The sequence below is a fragment of the Lactuca saligna genome, chromosome 9 (genome assembly GCF_052625555.1).
Source record: "Lactuca saligna cultivar CGN05327 chromosome 9, ASM5262555v1, whole genome shotgun sequence".
NCBI classification, from domain to species: Eukaryota; Viridiplantae; Streptophyta; class Magnoliopsida; order Asterales; family Asteraceae; genus Lactuca; species Lactuca saligna.
The window spans coordinates 196079247-196097010 of record NC_136425.1 but is presented as its reverse complement, the minus strand read 5'-3'; the positions used below and the strand labels follow the sequence as shown (position 1 = coordinate 196097010).

General features: G+C 30.5%; 1 protein-coding gene and 1 long non-coding RNA gene across 2 annotated transcripts; both read left to right on the top strand.

Moving 5' to 3' along the window:
- The first annotated feature begins 2130 nt into the window (after positions 1 to 2130).
- LOC145017975 (uncharacterized) lies at positions 2131 to 5237 on the top strand. Its single transcript, XR_013666756.1, has 2 exons — positions 2131 to 3695; positions 5055 to 5237. It is a non-coding gene; the product is annotated as an uncharacterized LOC145017975 (long non-coding RNA).
- Positions 5238 to 8188: 2951 nt separating this feature from the next.
- On the top strand, positions 8189 to 11277 carry LOC145017083 (uncharacterized). The gene is made up of 4 exons (XM_078975173.1): positions 8189 to 9625; positions 9717 to 10183; positions 10262 to 10713; positions 10796 to 11277. Exons 1-4 carry the CDS (start codon positions 8189 to 8191, stop codon positions 11275 to 11277), a joined length of 2838 nt encoding a protein of 945 aa, XP_078831299.1.
- The last annotated feature ends 6487 nt before the right edge of the window (positions 11278 to 17764 follow it).

The following is a 17764-nucleotide window of genomic DNA, read 5'->3' as shown; positions in this document are numbered from 1 at the left end:
TTTGATTCTTAGACTAAATGTTATGTTAAATAATTTATTTGTGTTTAATTTATCTTGCCAAGCTTGTTCAAATATCCTCATGTGTTAATGATGATTATTTGCTGTTAATTGTTAAGTGAATTAAGTTGTATGAAAACCTGCTTGATTTGCTTGTCTCTTATGATTTTTGATGACCATTGAGATTATAAGACTAGAAATAACGAATGTGAAACTAGGATTAACTTGGGAATAAGTAATTTAATGTGTGAGCCTTGTTTGATGACCATCAACAAGAGGTTAATTAAATGTTTAAATTAACTAAATTTACAAGTCTTGCTTGATACGAACTGAACACTAGGAAGCATGTTAGTTTAATCAATTGATCACTGTTTGAATTGACTTGTTTGCTAAAGGATTAGTTATAGTGAACATGAATCTAATCAATTTAGGAATCGGTGAACATGAATAAATGAATTTGTGTATGCAATTGTCTATGTTTTCAAGGTGTAATTTGTCTAAACCAAAGTACCTGAAGAGATTTGCTTTCCTATTAGTTTATCGAGAGTAGTCAATTAATTGTTAGTTTGAGATTTATTTCTTTATCCTTCTCGTGTAACCTGTAACCTATAATTAAATATATTAAATTAATCCACCGTTCCCTGTGATCGACACCCGACTTACCTAAGCTATACTATAATCTGACTAGGTACACTTCCTATAAGTGCATAGTTAGTCTAAGTTTGTTAGGTTATAAATATTAAAATTAATAGGTACTTTCGTGCACATCAAGTTTTTGGCGCCGTTGCCGGGGAACGACTTTCAATTAATTTAGTTTATTTGATTATTCGTTATTTATTTTTAGTTAGTTTTTTTATTTTATTTTTTTAGTTTTATTTTCGTTGATATCATTTCACTTGTCGGGAAGGTTCTTGTTGTTATTTGCAGGAATTTGTGATCATACACATCGATTGGCTTTACCTTTTGCATGGGTTTCGTGATTGCAAGCGATTAGGGAATTCTTGACTTGTTTAGTCTACTACTTTGGGTGATTTGTCCAACTCAATCCACGAGGCGTAGTATAGCAAGGCGTATCGAGGTGGTTAAGTGGAAGACTGAACTCTTGCTACTCTTGACTAGTTGGGTCAACTCTTGTTCTACTTATTAGTTAATGGTGCAAAGAAAACAAAGGAAATAGTCTGACAGGTCTCGAAAGTTTTTGTTTTCACAAACCACCTCTTGCATGCAAGGGATTTAATCAACAATTGTAGTTTGATTTTGATGAAGACATGTGATCGTGATATCCTTTTTAGTTATTTTGGTTTTTTAGTTATTTTAGTGAGTTTTTATTTTTATTTTTAGTTTTTTTTTTTAAATTTGTTTTCCATGTTGATGCTCTTGATGTTTCAGATCTTTGCAGAACTTTTACCCTTCAGATGCTTTCAGAAATTTCAATAATTGGGGTCGAATGTTGATTTGTCACGAGATAAAAAAACCGTGTGAGGGTTTGAAGTTGACACTTGAGAGCCGTGACTTTCAATAAGTGTGGGGTGTGTGTCGATATTTGGAGGGATTATTATTTCGAAGAGTGGCGTTTCTAACTATACATTGATTCCCATGGCATGGATGAGTTGTTCCCACACCATAGAGTTTTATTTTGACGCGATGTAGAAGTATCATCCCGGCTGCCATGACATGGTTGACACTTTCCTATGTCGTGGGGGAGTTTTTCATCGCGAGAGGAGGCTGCTATTCTACATACCACGACGTGACCACCACTTACCACATCATGGCCATGCTATTATTCGCGATATGGATTTTTTCTCACTCGACGACACGACGTGGTTGACACTTTCCCACGTCATGGTCACTATACATTGCTTTAGTTTGCAATCGTTCGCACCATATTTCATAAGTCAATGTTCTTTTGTATTTTCCGGCACATTCAGAAGCAACAGTTCCAGTTTTCAACACATTTATGGAACAACTTATAGCAGCCCCATTCGATCTCGCCACAACTACCCCAGGGGAGTCTGTTCCTTTTTCTCCCTTTTTACTGTTTTTATTAGTTTTAGCGTACAATGAGGGCATTGTATGAAATAAGTGTGGGGTAGGGGGTTGAAAAATCAATTTAAATTGAAAAATTAAAAACTAGTTAAAAATTTATAAACTTGAAATAATAGTTTAATTTAGAAAATCTAGTGATAATTTAAAATTTTGCTAATATTGTATGGGATGATCCAATGAGAACCCAAATGTTTACTTGAGCCAACACATGTTATAGTGTATTTGTGGCTTCCCATTTCCTAGTGAAAAGTCATGAGATATGAAAGGTAATCTGGTAGTTTATATAACATAATATGTTTTGCAGACTAAACCTGAAATCTATCCAGGAAAGCTTTTTTAGTCATTGCACTTAGACTAATACTCTAACCAATAAGGGTTGAAGTTAAGCGCCCCTGCTTAAGCATGTAGGTTTTGAGTGAAAAAAAAAAGTGAGTTACATGTGAAAAAAAAAGAGAGAGAAATTACCAAAAATTTGAAGAATTTTGGAGCAATTAAAGTGAGAATTTGAAGATCAAAAATCCAAAAGTACAAAAGTTGAAGATACCAAAAATCCAAAAGGTGGTGAATTCAAAGAAATCAATATCAAATATTCAAAGGAATAGAAGAATTCCAAGAGCTCCATTGTGGTATTTTAAATTTGTAATTTCTAGATTATGTATGCTTGGGTAGCTTTACAAAAATACCCTGAGGTTAAGATAGATTTCTGAGGATTGATTCGGAGGGTTGCAAAAATGAGTGTCGTATAAACTAAGGGGTGAAGGTTCATAAGGATTGTGATTATTTAGGAATGAGAAGTTTCTTAGGATTTATAGACACAAATACATGCATTGCGGTCTTGGGATAATGGATGGGTTTGAAATGGATTATTCTATGCGATATTGGTGAAATAATAAAAGTCAGTTTGCTTGGGGGCAAGCAAAGGCTAAGTGTGGGGTATTTTGATATGTGTCTTTTTATATATATTTATGTGAAACATATCTTAATATTTTAGCCTTTATTATTATTATTTAGAACTAAAATATACTTAATATGCTTTGAAATATTTAATTACAGTAAAAATGAGAGTTGGAATGCAAAAGGAAGAGAATGAAGCTGAAAAGATGCAAAAAGGATATTGTTGGCAGATTGACCCATCTTCAGTGTTTCGGGTATATCTAATGACTCGTAAGTCCATTTGACGAGATTAAAATTGTTCTGAAAACTAGACGAAATTTCCTACGACTTATGTTAGAGGGACTTTTGGCTAATTCGATACTTATCTTATCCAAAATCGGACTTGAAGATGAAGCATAAAATCTGGACGGAAATTCCCTCCAAGTTACTTATTCCCCAAGCACCACTTTCCTTATCTTTATTTGCTTAATCCCTAAGCCACCATTAGTTTCCTTATTCCAATCCAACTCTAATATTCCATATAAATTCCATCTCCATCAACTATAAATACCCGATATCATTCCACCAATTTGAAGAATCTATGATAGTCCACTTCGACTTGTGCAACAAGAAAACTTCATAGTTGCCGTTTTGAGGGTCTAGAAGGCGGCCGGAAGGCCGTTAAGCTAACGGGAGCAGAGATCTGAAGGATTGGAGAGCGGATACATGTCGGTAATCATATGGATTGCTAACGTGACCATGTTTAGCACTTCCTTATGGTACTTTTTGTATTTAGTTTCTGATTTGGGTGTAAAAACCTTTTACTTTGTGTTTATGATTGAATGAAGTTTTGATTCTTAGACTAATTGTTATGTTAAATAATTTATTTGTGTTTAATTTATCTTGCCAAGCTTGTTCAAAGATCCTCATGTGTTAATGATGATTATTTGCTGTTAATTGTTAAGTGAATTAAGTTGTATGAAAACCTGCTTGATTTGCTTGTCTCTTATGATTTTTGATGACCATTGAGATTATAAGACTAGAAATAACGAATGTGAAACTAGGATTAACTTGGGAATAAGTAAGTTAATGTGTGAGCCTTGTTTGATGACCATCAACAAGAGGTTAATTAAATGTTTAAATTAACTAAATTTACAAGTCTTGCTTGATATGAACTGAACACTAGGAAGCATGTTAGTTTAATCAATTGATCATTGTTTGAATTGACTTGTTTGCTAAAGGATTAGTTATAGTGAACATGAATCTAATCAATTTAGGAATCGGTGAACATGAATAAATGAATTTGTGTATGCAATTGTCTATGTTTTCAAGGTGTAATTTGTCTAAACCAAAGTACCTGAAGAGATTTGCTTTCCTGTTAGTTTATCGAGAGTATTCAATTAATTGTTAGTTTGAGATTTATTTCTTTATCCTTCTCGTGTAACCTGTAACCTATAATTAAATATATTAAATTAATCCACCGTTCCCTGTGATCGACACCCGACTTACCTAAGCTATACTATAATCTGACTAGATACACTGCCTATAAGTGCATAGTTAGTCTAAGTTTTTTAGGTTATAAATATTAAAATTAATGGGTACTTTCGTGCACATCACATCAATACAATCAAGATTCTTAATATTCTTCTTCTCCTTCTCTTCTTATTGTGATCTGGCATCATCCGTTTGATTGGGATTCCGCACCATCAAACGGATCTGACTGATACACAGGCAGATTAGGGACTTACAGTTCAGTAACCTGATCATTTGTTTGACTAACAACAGACTGAGGTGAGTTTTCTCACTATATTATAGGACACTAGGATATGTGATGTGTTTGTCGTCTTTGTAAGTCTTGTTGTATGTGTAATATGCCTTGTTGTTGTTGCTATATGTATGTGGGGTAAAATAGACGTGGTATAGCCTTATGCTGACACATGAGTTGAAATAGACTCGAGGGTGAAATAGACCCGGTACGGCCTTCGGCTGACACATGAGTTGGAATAGACTTATGAGTGAAATAGACTCGGGGGGTGAAATAGATCTGTCACAACTTTGAGCTGGCAAATATGTATGGTATGTGGTATTTTGGGGAACACACTAAGCTTTATACTTACGGTTTTCAGTTTATGTTTCAGGAACTTCCTGATCGAAGGGAAGAGCTCAGGATGATCACGTTGCACACACACCATGATTTCCACCTGATTTGACTCTGATGTTTTTGGGATGTTTAATTGATATACTCTATTTTTCGTTTATGATTTACAAACATGTTGGATTAGTGATTTTATTATTATGAAAATGAAATTTTGGGTCTTAAATTTTGGGACGTTACATCAAATCTCACGACGTGACAGTGCATCTTGTCACGACGTGAGCATAACTCAGATCCAAATTATATGTACTATTAAAAGTTTAATATATTATATGTATAAGAAAAGTCAGTCAAATCAATAGTAGGTCTCATTTACGAAACCATGTTATAAAGAGGGTATAAGGAAGCGGCCGTGAAATGTGTGCCCACTCCCACTCACCGTTCTCTTGTGTGGTGGAGGATCGTTAGCCAAATGGGTTTGATAAAACATAATCTTATTAAAAGTATAATGATATAAAGTAACTAAACTATTTTAAAATTGCACTCTTAGTTACTTTAGGAAAAATATGAAAAGTATGCTAATCCATGAAATTACACATTATGCTTTATATGTAGTTAGTGGAGCGTGTGTGGTTAACCGACACATTAATAATGACTATAAAGATAAGTAATGAGCATCTAGAAAATTATCATTGTTGATGGAGCACATGTGGTTAACCGACACATTAATTAGAGATGATAAATGACATCTAGGTGGCCAAGAATATTTGTTTGGTTATTCACATCTTGTTTGTGATCCTTGGCATCACTGTTACAAATAGAAGAACATAATATGAGATTAAACATGTCATTGATAAGATTTAATAAATCTCAAAAAGATCTAGGAATTTCATTTTGATTGAAAATGGTAAATTACCTTTACCTACCATCATAAATTCACGATGAGATTAAAGCATCCCTTTTCTTAGTTGTGAATTTTTATTTTAGATTTTAGCCTTGAATAATACTTATGGGTTAAAATATTAAGTGTTATTTGCATATAACTAAAACTATCTTTTTCTTTATAGATGTCTAATCCTGGTGATGCTCTTGTTTCTTAAAACTCTTCGCACAACTTCTCGCTACTCGTGAGCGTGTCCAAGGTGACATTGGATAGCACCAACTACAATGATTAGATACAAAACATCAAGATGGGTATTTGATATGAGGGCAAAGAGTATGTCCATGAAAAACAACTTGTTAAGATCAATTAAGCCACTACTACTACTAAATAAATAGTCTTCTACAAGAAACACTATGATGATGCAACAAGGGATTCTTTCATCATCGTCACCACCACGGTTCCAGAATTGCAAAGATTCTCTGAGGACTTGACTCTTTTTAACGTGAGGACTCATGAGGACACCATAAAAAATTGAAAAAAAATCTAAAAAAAAATATAAATCATAAAATTGAGCATAACAATATATCCGGGAGAAAAAAAAAATTTGAAATTTTTTTTGCATCATTAATGTTGAATCATGGATCTTAAAAATTGTATCATTGATCACAAAAATAATCCATGCTTCAGTTTTAATGATCCAGAAAAAAAAATTCAAAATTTTTTTTTCTCTCCGAGATTTTATGATTTGTATTTTTTTAATTAGTTTATTATTTTTTATAGTGTCATCACGAGTTCTCACATTAAAAGGAGTCATCATCTGATCCTGTTTCTCTATCTCTCTCTCTCTCTCTCACACACACACACACACACACTCTCTCTCTCTCTCTCTCTCTCTCTCTATATATATATATATATATATATATATATATATATATATATATATCCTTATTCTAATAAAAAATAATTTTATTCTTCTTTTTATATGTGTCATTATATTAGACTCATAATTAATACATATGTTATTCTTCTTTTGTCATGTGTCAACTTATTATATCTCGTTATTAATAAATGTTACTTGTTAACCTATCGATTATCCATTTCAAATTTCAAATTTTCAATTTTTCACTCTAATTACATTAAATTAATAACACTAAAATAAAAATTAAAATAAAATTAATACAAATTATAAAAAGATGATTTTACATACTTATTTAAATCAATAATTATAATTTTATATAACTAAAAAAAATCTCTTAACTAATATTTTATTTAAAATAAATTATTAATAATTTTGAGTTTTTTACTATAAAAGTTTAATTAATTTTAAACCGTTTTTCCCACGGATTACAAGATAGTATATATATATATATATATATATATATATATATATATATATATATATATATATATATATATATATACACTAGCCGTTTACCCGCACAAAGCGGCGGACAACAAATAGTTTGTTTCGACAATTAATTTTTTTCGATGAATAATGATTATTTTCAATTCAATCATTAGTTTGTTTTAGGAAACATGTCATATTAAAAATAAAGAAAATTCATGAAATGACCAAATTATAGGGTGTTAAGTATTTATTTGGATGAAAAAAGATATGGTCAAAACCTTGGAAGAGAGGATTTATAGGAGTTTGTTTAAATTTTAATATTATTTTATTAGTGATTAGTTGTACAATTAACTTAATGATTTGGACGTCTTAAAAAAATATTATTATTTTATTCAATCTATTTTTACAAATAGTGGGATTTGTTTTATATATATATATATATATATATATATATATATATATATATATATATATATATATATATATATATATATATATTGAAACAAAAGTAAAAAATATGTGAGGCCCATCGAATAAATGTTAGAATGTGTAGTTTATCTTTATTGTCGGTTTCAATCAAGCAAAGTTACAAAAAAGAAATTACATTATTGAATGTGAACGTAACTTTATTTCATTTTATAAAGTTGAGTTTGAAACTAATGTGTTACTAAAAGGGAAAATGACTTGTAAGGGTAATGATGTTTTACCCGTGTTCACATTATACCATTAACGTTTTTTTTTAACACAAAATACCATTAAAATGTTTTTTCTGTACATACTTTACCATTGTTAACCGGATACAATAGGTATCCCGGTAATTTATTTATTAAAAAAAAAAAAACAAATTATGTGGAAAATACGTGGCTCACCCCTCTCCATTAAACACCCTCACCCTCACCCTCAACACCCCGTTGTGTAATTTTCTCAGTCGAAGTTGAGATCGATCATGGCTGGTCCATCTAATGCAAAAGGATCAACTTACATTCAAGTAGATGTTCATTACGATGGAATGTTTTCCCCCATTCCTCATCTTATATACTACCTGAATCAAAAAACGTCAATTACAGATGTCGATTTTGGTGGATTAAATTTCAAGGAGTTCATTCATGTTCTTGAGGATGTCACAAAGGGGAAGTGTCCTGTTGTCTACTACTGTCTTGGGCATAAGCCAATGCGTGATGGGTTGACACCACTGAAAAACGATGATGACTACAGGAGGTTTCTTGATGTTGCACATCGTAACGAGGGAAAGATTAATGTATATATTGATCACTACAACGATTCGGTGCTTGACTGGATAGAGGAAGAAAAGGAAGAAAAAAATGTTGATAGTGAAAGCTCTGATGAAGATAAAGACTCGGTCATGTCTAATGCTCTATCTGTTGATCATGAACCCGATGAAGAGGTAATACCATTGACTAAATCTGATGATCCCTTTCTTAACTATATTAGTGTTGTCCCTAGAGATGAGTTTGTTGATGAGGATGATGATTCAGATAATGGAACCAAAGAAGCCCCAATTTACCCTTATCATGACTCAACTCAGAAATGGGATACAATGCAACCCATCCTTGGTATGAGGTTTTGTAACCCTCAAGAACTTAAACAGCTTGTCTCAAACTATGTAGTAGCAAACGGTTTTAACCTTTGGTATGAAAAAAATGATAAAACTAGGTTGTTAGTCAGGTGTTGTAAAACTAGTGAAGGAAAGGCAGCATGTCCTTTTAGACTATGGGCTACTTGGATGAGCAGTGAAAAGTCATTCCAAATTAAGTCCTTACGTAATGAGCATAACTGTGCTAGAACCTTCAAGTTTGGGTCAGTTGTTACTTACTCATGGATAGGGAAACATTTTGTTAATGATATTTTAGAAAATCCCAAATTGAGTTGCAGGGAAATGAGGGATAAAGTTGGGGAAATTTTCAATGTGAAGGTTAGTGTTGGACAATGCAGGAATGCAAAGAAGTTTGCACTTAATGAGATCGAAGGCAGTTTGAACACACATTATGAAAAATTATGGAGTTATGGAGCTGAGATATTAAGAGCTAATCCAGGGTCAACAGTGAAAATTGGGACGGATACAATGCCTGATTCCACAATTTATTTTTCTAGGATGTATGTTTGTATCAAAGGTGTAAAGGATGGTTGGATTGAAGGATGCAGGAGGGTTATAGGTGTAGATGGTTGCTTTTTAAAAGGTATTTGCAGAGGTGAGCTTCTTTCAGCTGTAGGTAGAGACGCTAACAACCATATTTACCCCATTGCTTGGGCAGTAGTTGCAGTTGAGAACAAAGAAACTTGGAAGTGGTTTCTAAACTTACTACTTAAGGACATTAACATGGGAAATGGGGCAGGATTAACCTTACTTTCTGACCAACACAAGGTATTTATCCTAACTGTTTTTTAATTGGTTACCGTTTTATTTATCTTAATGTTATGTTTATCTTAATGTTATGTTTATGTTGCATGTTTAGGGTCTTATTGAGGCTGTTAAAGAAAGAGTACCAGATGCTGAGCATAGGCAATGTGCTAGGCACGTCTATGCTAATTTCAAGAAAAAATTTAAGGGTGCTGCATATAGGAAGCTGTTTTGGAGGGCTGCAAAGGCCACAACTGTGCAGAGGTTTGAAGGTTTAATGAAAGAGATTAGGGCGATTGATGTACAAGCATATGATCACTTGATGGAAAGAGATCCAAAATCCTGGTCTAGGGCTTTTTTTGTATTGGACAGGTCTTGTGATGCCATTGAGAATGGTATTTGTGAATCTTTTAATGCTGCAATTGTGCATGCTAGGAAAAAGCCGATTATAACAATGTTAGAGGAAATTAGGAGGTTTGTGATGGATAGGATGTATTGTAAAAGATTGAAGGGGCAGAAATGGAATCTAGCCATATGTCCATCTATTAGAAAGAAAATAGTGGACAAGAGGAAACATCTAAGGTATATATACTTTATTTTATAGGTATTGGCATGTAATTCCCAAGTACTAATTTTATACTATATTCCTTTATTTTATAGGTATTGGTATGTAATTCCCAGTGGTGTGCAACAATTTGAGGTGAGGTCAGTACATGAGGTTTATGCTGTGTACTTGAACCAAAGAACATGTGCATGTAGAGGATGGCAACTAAGCGGTATACCATGTATACATGCCATGGCTGCTATTAGTTATCTAAATGAGAATGTGGAAGACTATGTGGCAACTTGGTTCACAACAGAAATGTTTGGAAATTGCTATAAGTATACAATTAATCCTTTAAATGGAAGTGAAATGTGGCCATCTTGGGAAGGTCAACCTATGTTGCCCCCGAAACGTAAAAGATTACCTGGCAGACCTAAAGTCAACAGGAAGAAGGCTGCTTCAGAAAAAGAAGGTCGTCATACTATTAGCAAGAAAGGGGCTATTACAAAATGCAGCATCTGTAGAGAACCAGGACACAACAAAATAACATGTCCATTGTCCAAAGAAGGTTTTTTTCATATCAAGTATCATTCATTTACCAAAAAAAAATATAAGTATTATCTATTAATGCATTATAAATTTTAATGTAGGACCAAGTACTAAAGCCAAAAAGAAGAAGGGTAAACATGTTCCTGATGTTGAGGATGAGTCTGAATTTGAGATTGAAGAGATGGATGAAGTTGAAAATGAGTATGAATCTGAGTCTGAATCTGAGATTGAAGAGCTGGCTGAAGATGGTGATGAACCTGATCAGGGACAAGTTGATGAACAAGTTGAACCTGCTGTTGAAGCTGTTGAAGCTGTTGAAGCTGTTGTTGAACCTGATGAACAAGTTGAAGCTGTTGTTGAACCTGATCAGGAACAAGTTCATGAACCTGATCAGGACCAAGTTCATGGACCTGTTGTTGAGGAACCTGCTGCACAACCCGTTGTTGAAGTTGAACAAAGAGCACAACCATTGAAGAGGAAAAGGAAATACTTAGAGAGGATCACTAAAGTGGCATTAAGTAGGGTGGTCAACACCAAGGATGGATGTGGTTTAAGTGTGAATAAACCTGTTACACTGGAATGATTCCCTTTGATGTAAATCTGCACATTAAAAACTGTGCTTTTGTTTGTTTAAGGATGAAATTACCATGCTTGTCTTTTGATGTAAATATGCACATTAAAAACAGTGCTTTTGTTTGTTATTACCCTTTAAATATAATCTACATCGTTCAATGTTGCTTTTACATATGATTCCTTGTTTTTGACCATTATGCCCTTCATATTATTTTTTACCATTATTCACATTAGATCATATTCAAACACAAGATTCTGCACATTATGCCCTTCATTTTGACCATTATGCCCTTCTGCACATTAAGAGGTAAAATTCTGCAAGATTCTGCATTTTGACCATTATTCAAACACAAGATTCTGCATAGTTGTTTGTACAAGAGTTGTTTGTACAAGGGTAACATTCTGCCCATTATTTTTACCATTACTCACATTAAATCATATTCAAACAAAAGATTCTGCAAAGTTGTTTGCAAAGTTATTTTACCATTACTCACATTAAATCATATTTTTACCATTATGCCCTTCATTTTGACCATTATGCCCTTCTGCACATTAAGAGGTAAAATTCTGCAAAGTTGTTTGTACAGGGGTAACATTTTGCACATTATTACCCTAATAAGACAATGCATGAATGCTCATTCAATGTTGTTTGTACTTAAGATTAAATCATATTCAAACTTAAGCTAAACATGTCCATTCAATCGTATTCAGCAAAACATGTTCATTCAATCATATTCAGCAAAACAACCATAATATCCGATTACAATTTGACATTTATGCCCTTAAAAGTGATACTACAAACAACATAAACAACACAATTACATATGTTTTGAGACTGCTAATTTTTCTAATTATCTTATCAAATTCTTCATCTGTCTTCTTTTTGTAAATATTGAAATCATGGTCCATAATTGCAATCCTCACTTCACAAGATTGTGCCCTTACTTCACAGGATTGTGCTCTCACTTCATCTCTTTTCTTCTTGTTGACTGTATCTTCTTCATTAACCCATTCCCAGAATTTGCATTTAATTTCTGGGTTATCCTAAAACAAATATACGAAAATTATTGAAAGACCTTACTACATATAGAATAAACCCGACATACCGTTGAATTAGGGCAAACCCTAAACTCTTTTCCAGGATTATCTTTGGTCGTTGAAGTCCAGATACGAGAAGGGTAGCCACAATCACAGGGATTTGCAAAATCAAGTTTCGATTTTGACTTGATTTTCTTCGATCTGGTGTTGGAGGTGTACGTAGAGGAGGAGGAAGCATTAGATGGACCAGCCATGATCGATCTCAACTTCGACTGAGAAAATTACACAACGGGGTGTTGAGGGTGAGGGTGAGGGTGAGGGTGTTTAATGGAGAGGGGTGAGCCACGTATTTTCCACATAATTTGTTTTTTTTTTTAATAAATAAATTACCGGGATACCTATTGTATCCGGTTAACAATGGTAAAGTATGTACAGCAAAAACATTTTAATGGTATTTTGTGTTAAAAAAAAACGTTAATGGTATAATGTGAACACGGGTAAAACATCATTACCCTTACAAGTCATTTTCCCTTACTAAAATGGTTGGAATCTATAAAAATGCTGTTTAGGTCTAAAGGGGTCATCTCATCTTTGGACATAGGTCACATTGACCGAATTACGTTAAACACTTTTTCTTTGTAGTTGTACTTTTCCGTTCACTTTCTTGTTTATTCGATGTTATCATTTCTTGATTATGTTTTATTAGATCATATTAGATCATGCTCTAATGCCAAATGTTAGATTAACAGAGATAATGACAAGATCAATTAAACATATATAAACTTCATGAATCTTAAAACAAATAACTAACACTTACTTGAGAATGTGAACAATGATAACACTGTGGTTGTTGATACCATTTTATGATTCCTCTTCGTTTTCCATATTGATGTCTTATTGGTCAGTCTGATGGATTGATAACGCACATAAGATGGCAGTATATATATATATATATATATATATATGTATATATATATATATATATATATATATTTACTACTTATAAAAGAAATCTAACTATTTTTATAAATAAATTGAATATAATAATATTATTTTTTTAAGACGTCCAAACTATTAAGCTTGAAGTACAAACTCATTTATAATATAATAATATTAAAACTTTACCCCTATCCTTTATCCCCTAAAAATCTCGTATCAAATTAATAGAAGAATTCATTTGCAATTGAACCTGTCAATCTCAACACTTCAGCCATTTGAAGTGGTCAATGTCAATAATTTATAGAGAATATCTTGTCTCACATTGGTAACAAGCCATCTCATAATATCTATCTTCGCAATTCCTTCAAAGTAAGAAATATAAGCACACTCTCTCGAAGAACCCTAACCAGTAACCAAGACAGTATATAACCACCACCACCACAGCCTCTCTGCCTCCTTTCGCCTTCAACCAACCACTATCACGACTACCGCTCTTCCTCTCACCCACGACATGAACTTTCTTTTTGAACATAAGATTTTTCTTTAAAAAAAATATCGTTGAAAGAAGCTATTTGTCCCCGCCGCTGTGCGCGGGTACCGACTAGTATATATATATATATATATATATATATATATATATATATATATATATATATATATATATATATATATATATATATATATATATATATAGATTTCGTGATTCATCACCAACATCTATGTATTTAGAATGTGTTTTTGTATTAGACCTCCAGTAAATTTTATAACTTTCTTCGACACCTACCTTATGTGCCTTGTATAGTTTTTTTTTTCAAGGGTTACGAAATTAGGTTTATTAGGTTTTTTAATCAGCACTTTCAATATTTCACTAGAGTTTTATGAATTAAATTTAAATGCCAATACCTATAGGTAGTTGGTAAAATATTCTTTTACACGATTTTGTGGTACAAAATTAAACTTATAAAACTCCATAAAAAAATATAAACATAGAGTAGCATAACGTCTAATATAATATAAAAGAAAAATGGTAGAGATATTTAACTGCATTTAGTTAAAACCATGTGGTTTTTTTTTTATGGTTTTATACCTAATATTATATACATAACAACCATATATTCCTTAAGCTTTTATATATATATATATATATATATATATATATATATATATATATATATATATATATATATATATATATATATATATATATAGTTATTTAGCGAATAGACCTTATTCAATATTAACTAACAATAAACAAAAGAAAAAGAGATCAATCAAGGAGTATGAGTTAAAAAAATGTCATGATGATTTGTAGTTAAAGATTTTATTCCTACATGTATTTTATGTTTATTTATTTTATTCTCGTTACTAGTTCATAAAAAGATAGATTGTGTGTATTGGAGAAGAGTCCCTACAAAAAGCTTTTATATCCAACCTGTTTTTTTTTGTTACTTTTAACGTGTATATATATATATATATATATATATATATATATATATATATATATATATATATATATATATATATATATATATATATATATATATATATATATATATATATATATATATATTTTGTTGGGAAATTTAGTATAAATATTTATATTTTACTAACTTTGGATATATATAAATATATATATATATATATATATATATATATATATATATATATATATATATATATATATGTTCTATATATGACTAACTTTAAGTGGGTTTGTGCTCTCCTCCATGAGGATTTCGAAACGATATATTATATGTCCAAAATGGAGTATATGTGAATGAGATATCAATACTCAAAGAAGGGTATTTGAGAATAAATTTAGCAAAAAGAGATGTATGTGGGAATGAGTCTCACATTGGTAGAAATACCAAACCCAACAAGGTTTATAAATTTGAATGCATGAAAGGCTTTGCAAGTTTGTGTCTATGATTTTACTACAACTCCTACCATCGCGTGCAAATCTTGGATTTCGTTGACCAAAAACACCGAACTTGTGCATGGGCTTTTGGAATTTTTTTTTTTTTGCTTCGTTTTGTTGTTTTGTTCAATATTTAAGTTTATTTTTATCCAAAAACTAATTATACCAAAAATTGCACATTTTTGTCATCTATCAATTAACATCAACATCGATTAAAAAAAAAACTTCGATCAGTTCATATTTACAATATGAATCAGAATTGTAAATATTTCAATTATAATATTCACCATGTGAATCTAACTTTCTATTCCAACTCTTTGATCAGTAACAAGTTAATTTAATGAAATTTACATATGAATTAAAATATATTTTCATGTAATTTTATAACATTTTAACGTTTTGATTACTAATAAATTAGTTTGTAAAATCAACAAATGGGTTTATTCACATTGTGAATTTGAACTATATGTAATTTATTTTTCAGAATTCACAATATTAATATAATTTACTACTATTCACACTGTGAATCTGAGTAGATTCGAAATATGAATATGAGTTGATTCGCAATGTGAATCTAAACAGATTCACAATGTGAATTTAGATTGAAAACTCATTTTTTTTATTACATAAATATGAATCTATGTTTAAATAATACCATAAAATATGAATTTCGATATATATATATATATATATATATATATATATATATATATATATATATATATATATATATATTAAACTCACTCGATAAAAAATAGACCTTAACTTTAAAAAAAACAACAAAATGAAGTATGTTTTTTTTGAAAAACAAATCATTTTTTGTATATCAATATAGATATCTATGAAAAGATGACGGAAAATCATGAACAATAGTATACTTTTTTTTTCGATAAAAAACATGGCCTAAAAAAATAAACGAAAATAGAAAGTGAGTTTTGTTATAATCTTATGCATATGTCTCTATTGTAAAAGTATGTAACACTTGCTTTTGTCGTTGGTCATTTTAAATTATGATGCTTTAGATTGGTTCTTTAACAATTTTTTTATCGTATAATACAAAATGAAAATAAGGTTCACTTTGGAAATAATGATTTTACTTATGGTGACAAAAAATTTTCATATTTACATTTCTTCCTTTAAAGAAATTTTGATTTAAAAATTTTCAACCTCTATAAATTTAAAATAGAATTATTGATATTTTATAAATTATGATTTTAGTTTCTATTGTGTTTTAAGTTTACGTTTTTATTTATCTTACATCACTTTTCTATTATTTTGTTTTTATTAATTTACATACCAAAAACTCTCCAAACTTATTTTTATCTGTCTTCTCCACAAATAAGTTGTTTGAATCAAAGCTTGATTTTGATACTTTAGTGGTTACTTAATATGATGTAATTGTCATCGAGCTCTATGTGAATAATTGATATTTGTAAATCACATTTGATATATAAATTACAAGGAGTTACCCGTGCATTAAAATTTTGTTTTCCTTACATAACTTTTCATATATAGTGTTTGTCTTCATATATTGCAAATGTGTTCTCCGCCGCGAAGCGCGGTGTCTCATAAATACTAGTTTAAATGTTAGTTAGATGCTTAAATATATTATTGTGATATTAAGCAATTTAATTATTTTATAAAATTAACTATGATAATTTATTTTTAAAAAAACTAAATTCTGATTCCCGAATTATATATATATATATATATATATATATATATATATATATATATATATATATATATGTGTGTGTGTGTGTGTGTGTGTGTATATATATATATATATATATATATATATATTTATATGGGGATAGAGAATACATATTACAGCTCCACCTAAGCTTAGGTACTAAACCTCTAAAATATGTCATTTTAACTTGCTAAATATACCCGGTTTGGTTTCACTTAGTAAATATATCATCATCCATAACATTTCTTTCTTTCATTATCGTTTTATCATCTCTGTTTTCTTTCATCCATTATCGTTTATTACTTCACATAACTGAACATTACTAAACCCTAAACTTAAACCGTAAACCCTAAACCCTAAACCCTATTATGTTGATCTTTAATTTACATCTTGAAGTATTAATCATAAATCCATTAACTGTAATCTTTATAGAGTAAAACAATATATTTTCAAAAGGTTTAGTACCTAAACTTAGGTGAGAGTGTAATGTATATTTCATATTTTATATATATATATATATATATATATATATATATATATATATATATATATTATGGTTGTTTACATAATACACCTTATTTAATATTAACTAATAATAAACAAAAGAAATAGAGATAAATCAATCAATATGAGTTAAAAAAATGTCATGATGATTTGTAGTTTAAGATTTTATTCCTAAATTTAAAGTCACCCTACTTTAGTTAGTGGAACTGCATTATTATTTCTTTTATGTTTATTTATTTTATTATGATTACTAGTTTATAAAAAGATAGATTGTGTGTATTGGAGAAGGGTCCCTACAAAAACCATTTATGTGCAACCTATTTTTTTTCCCTTTCACCATATATATATATATATATATATATATATATATATATATATATATATATATATATATATATATATATA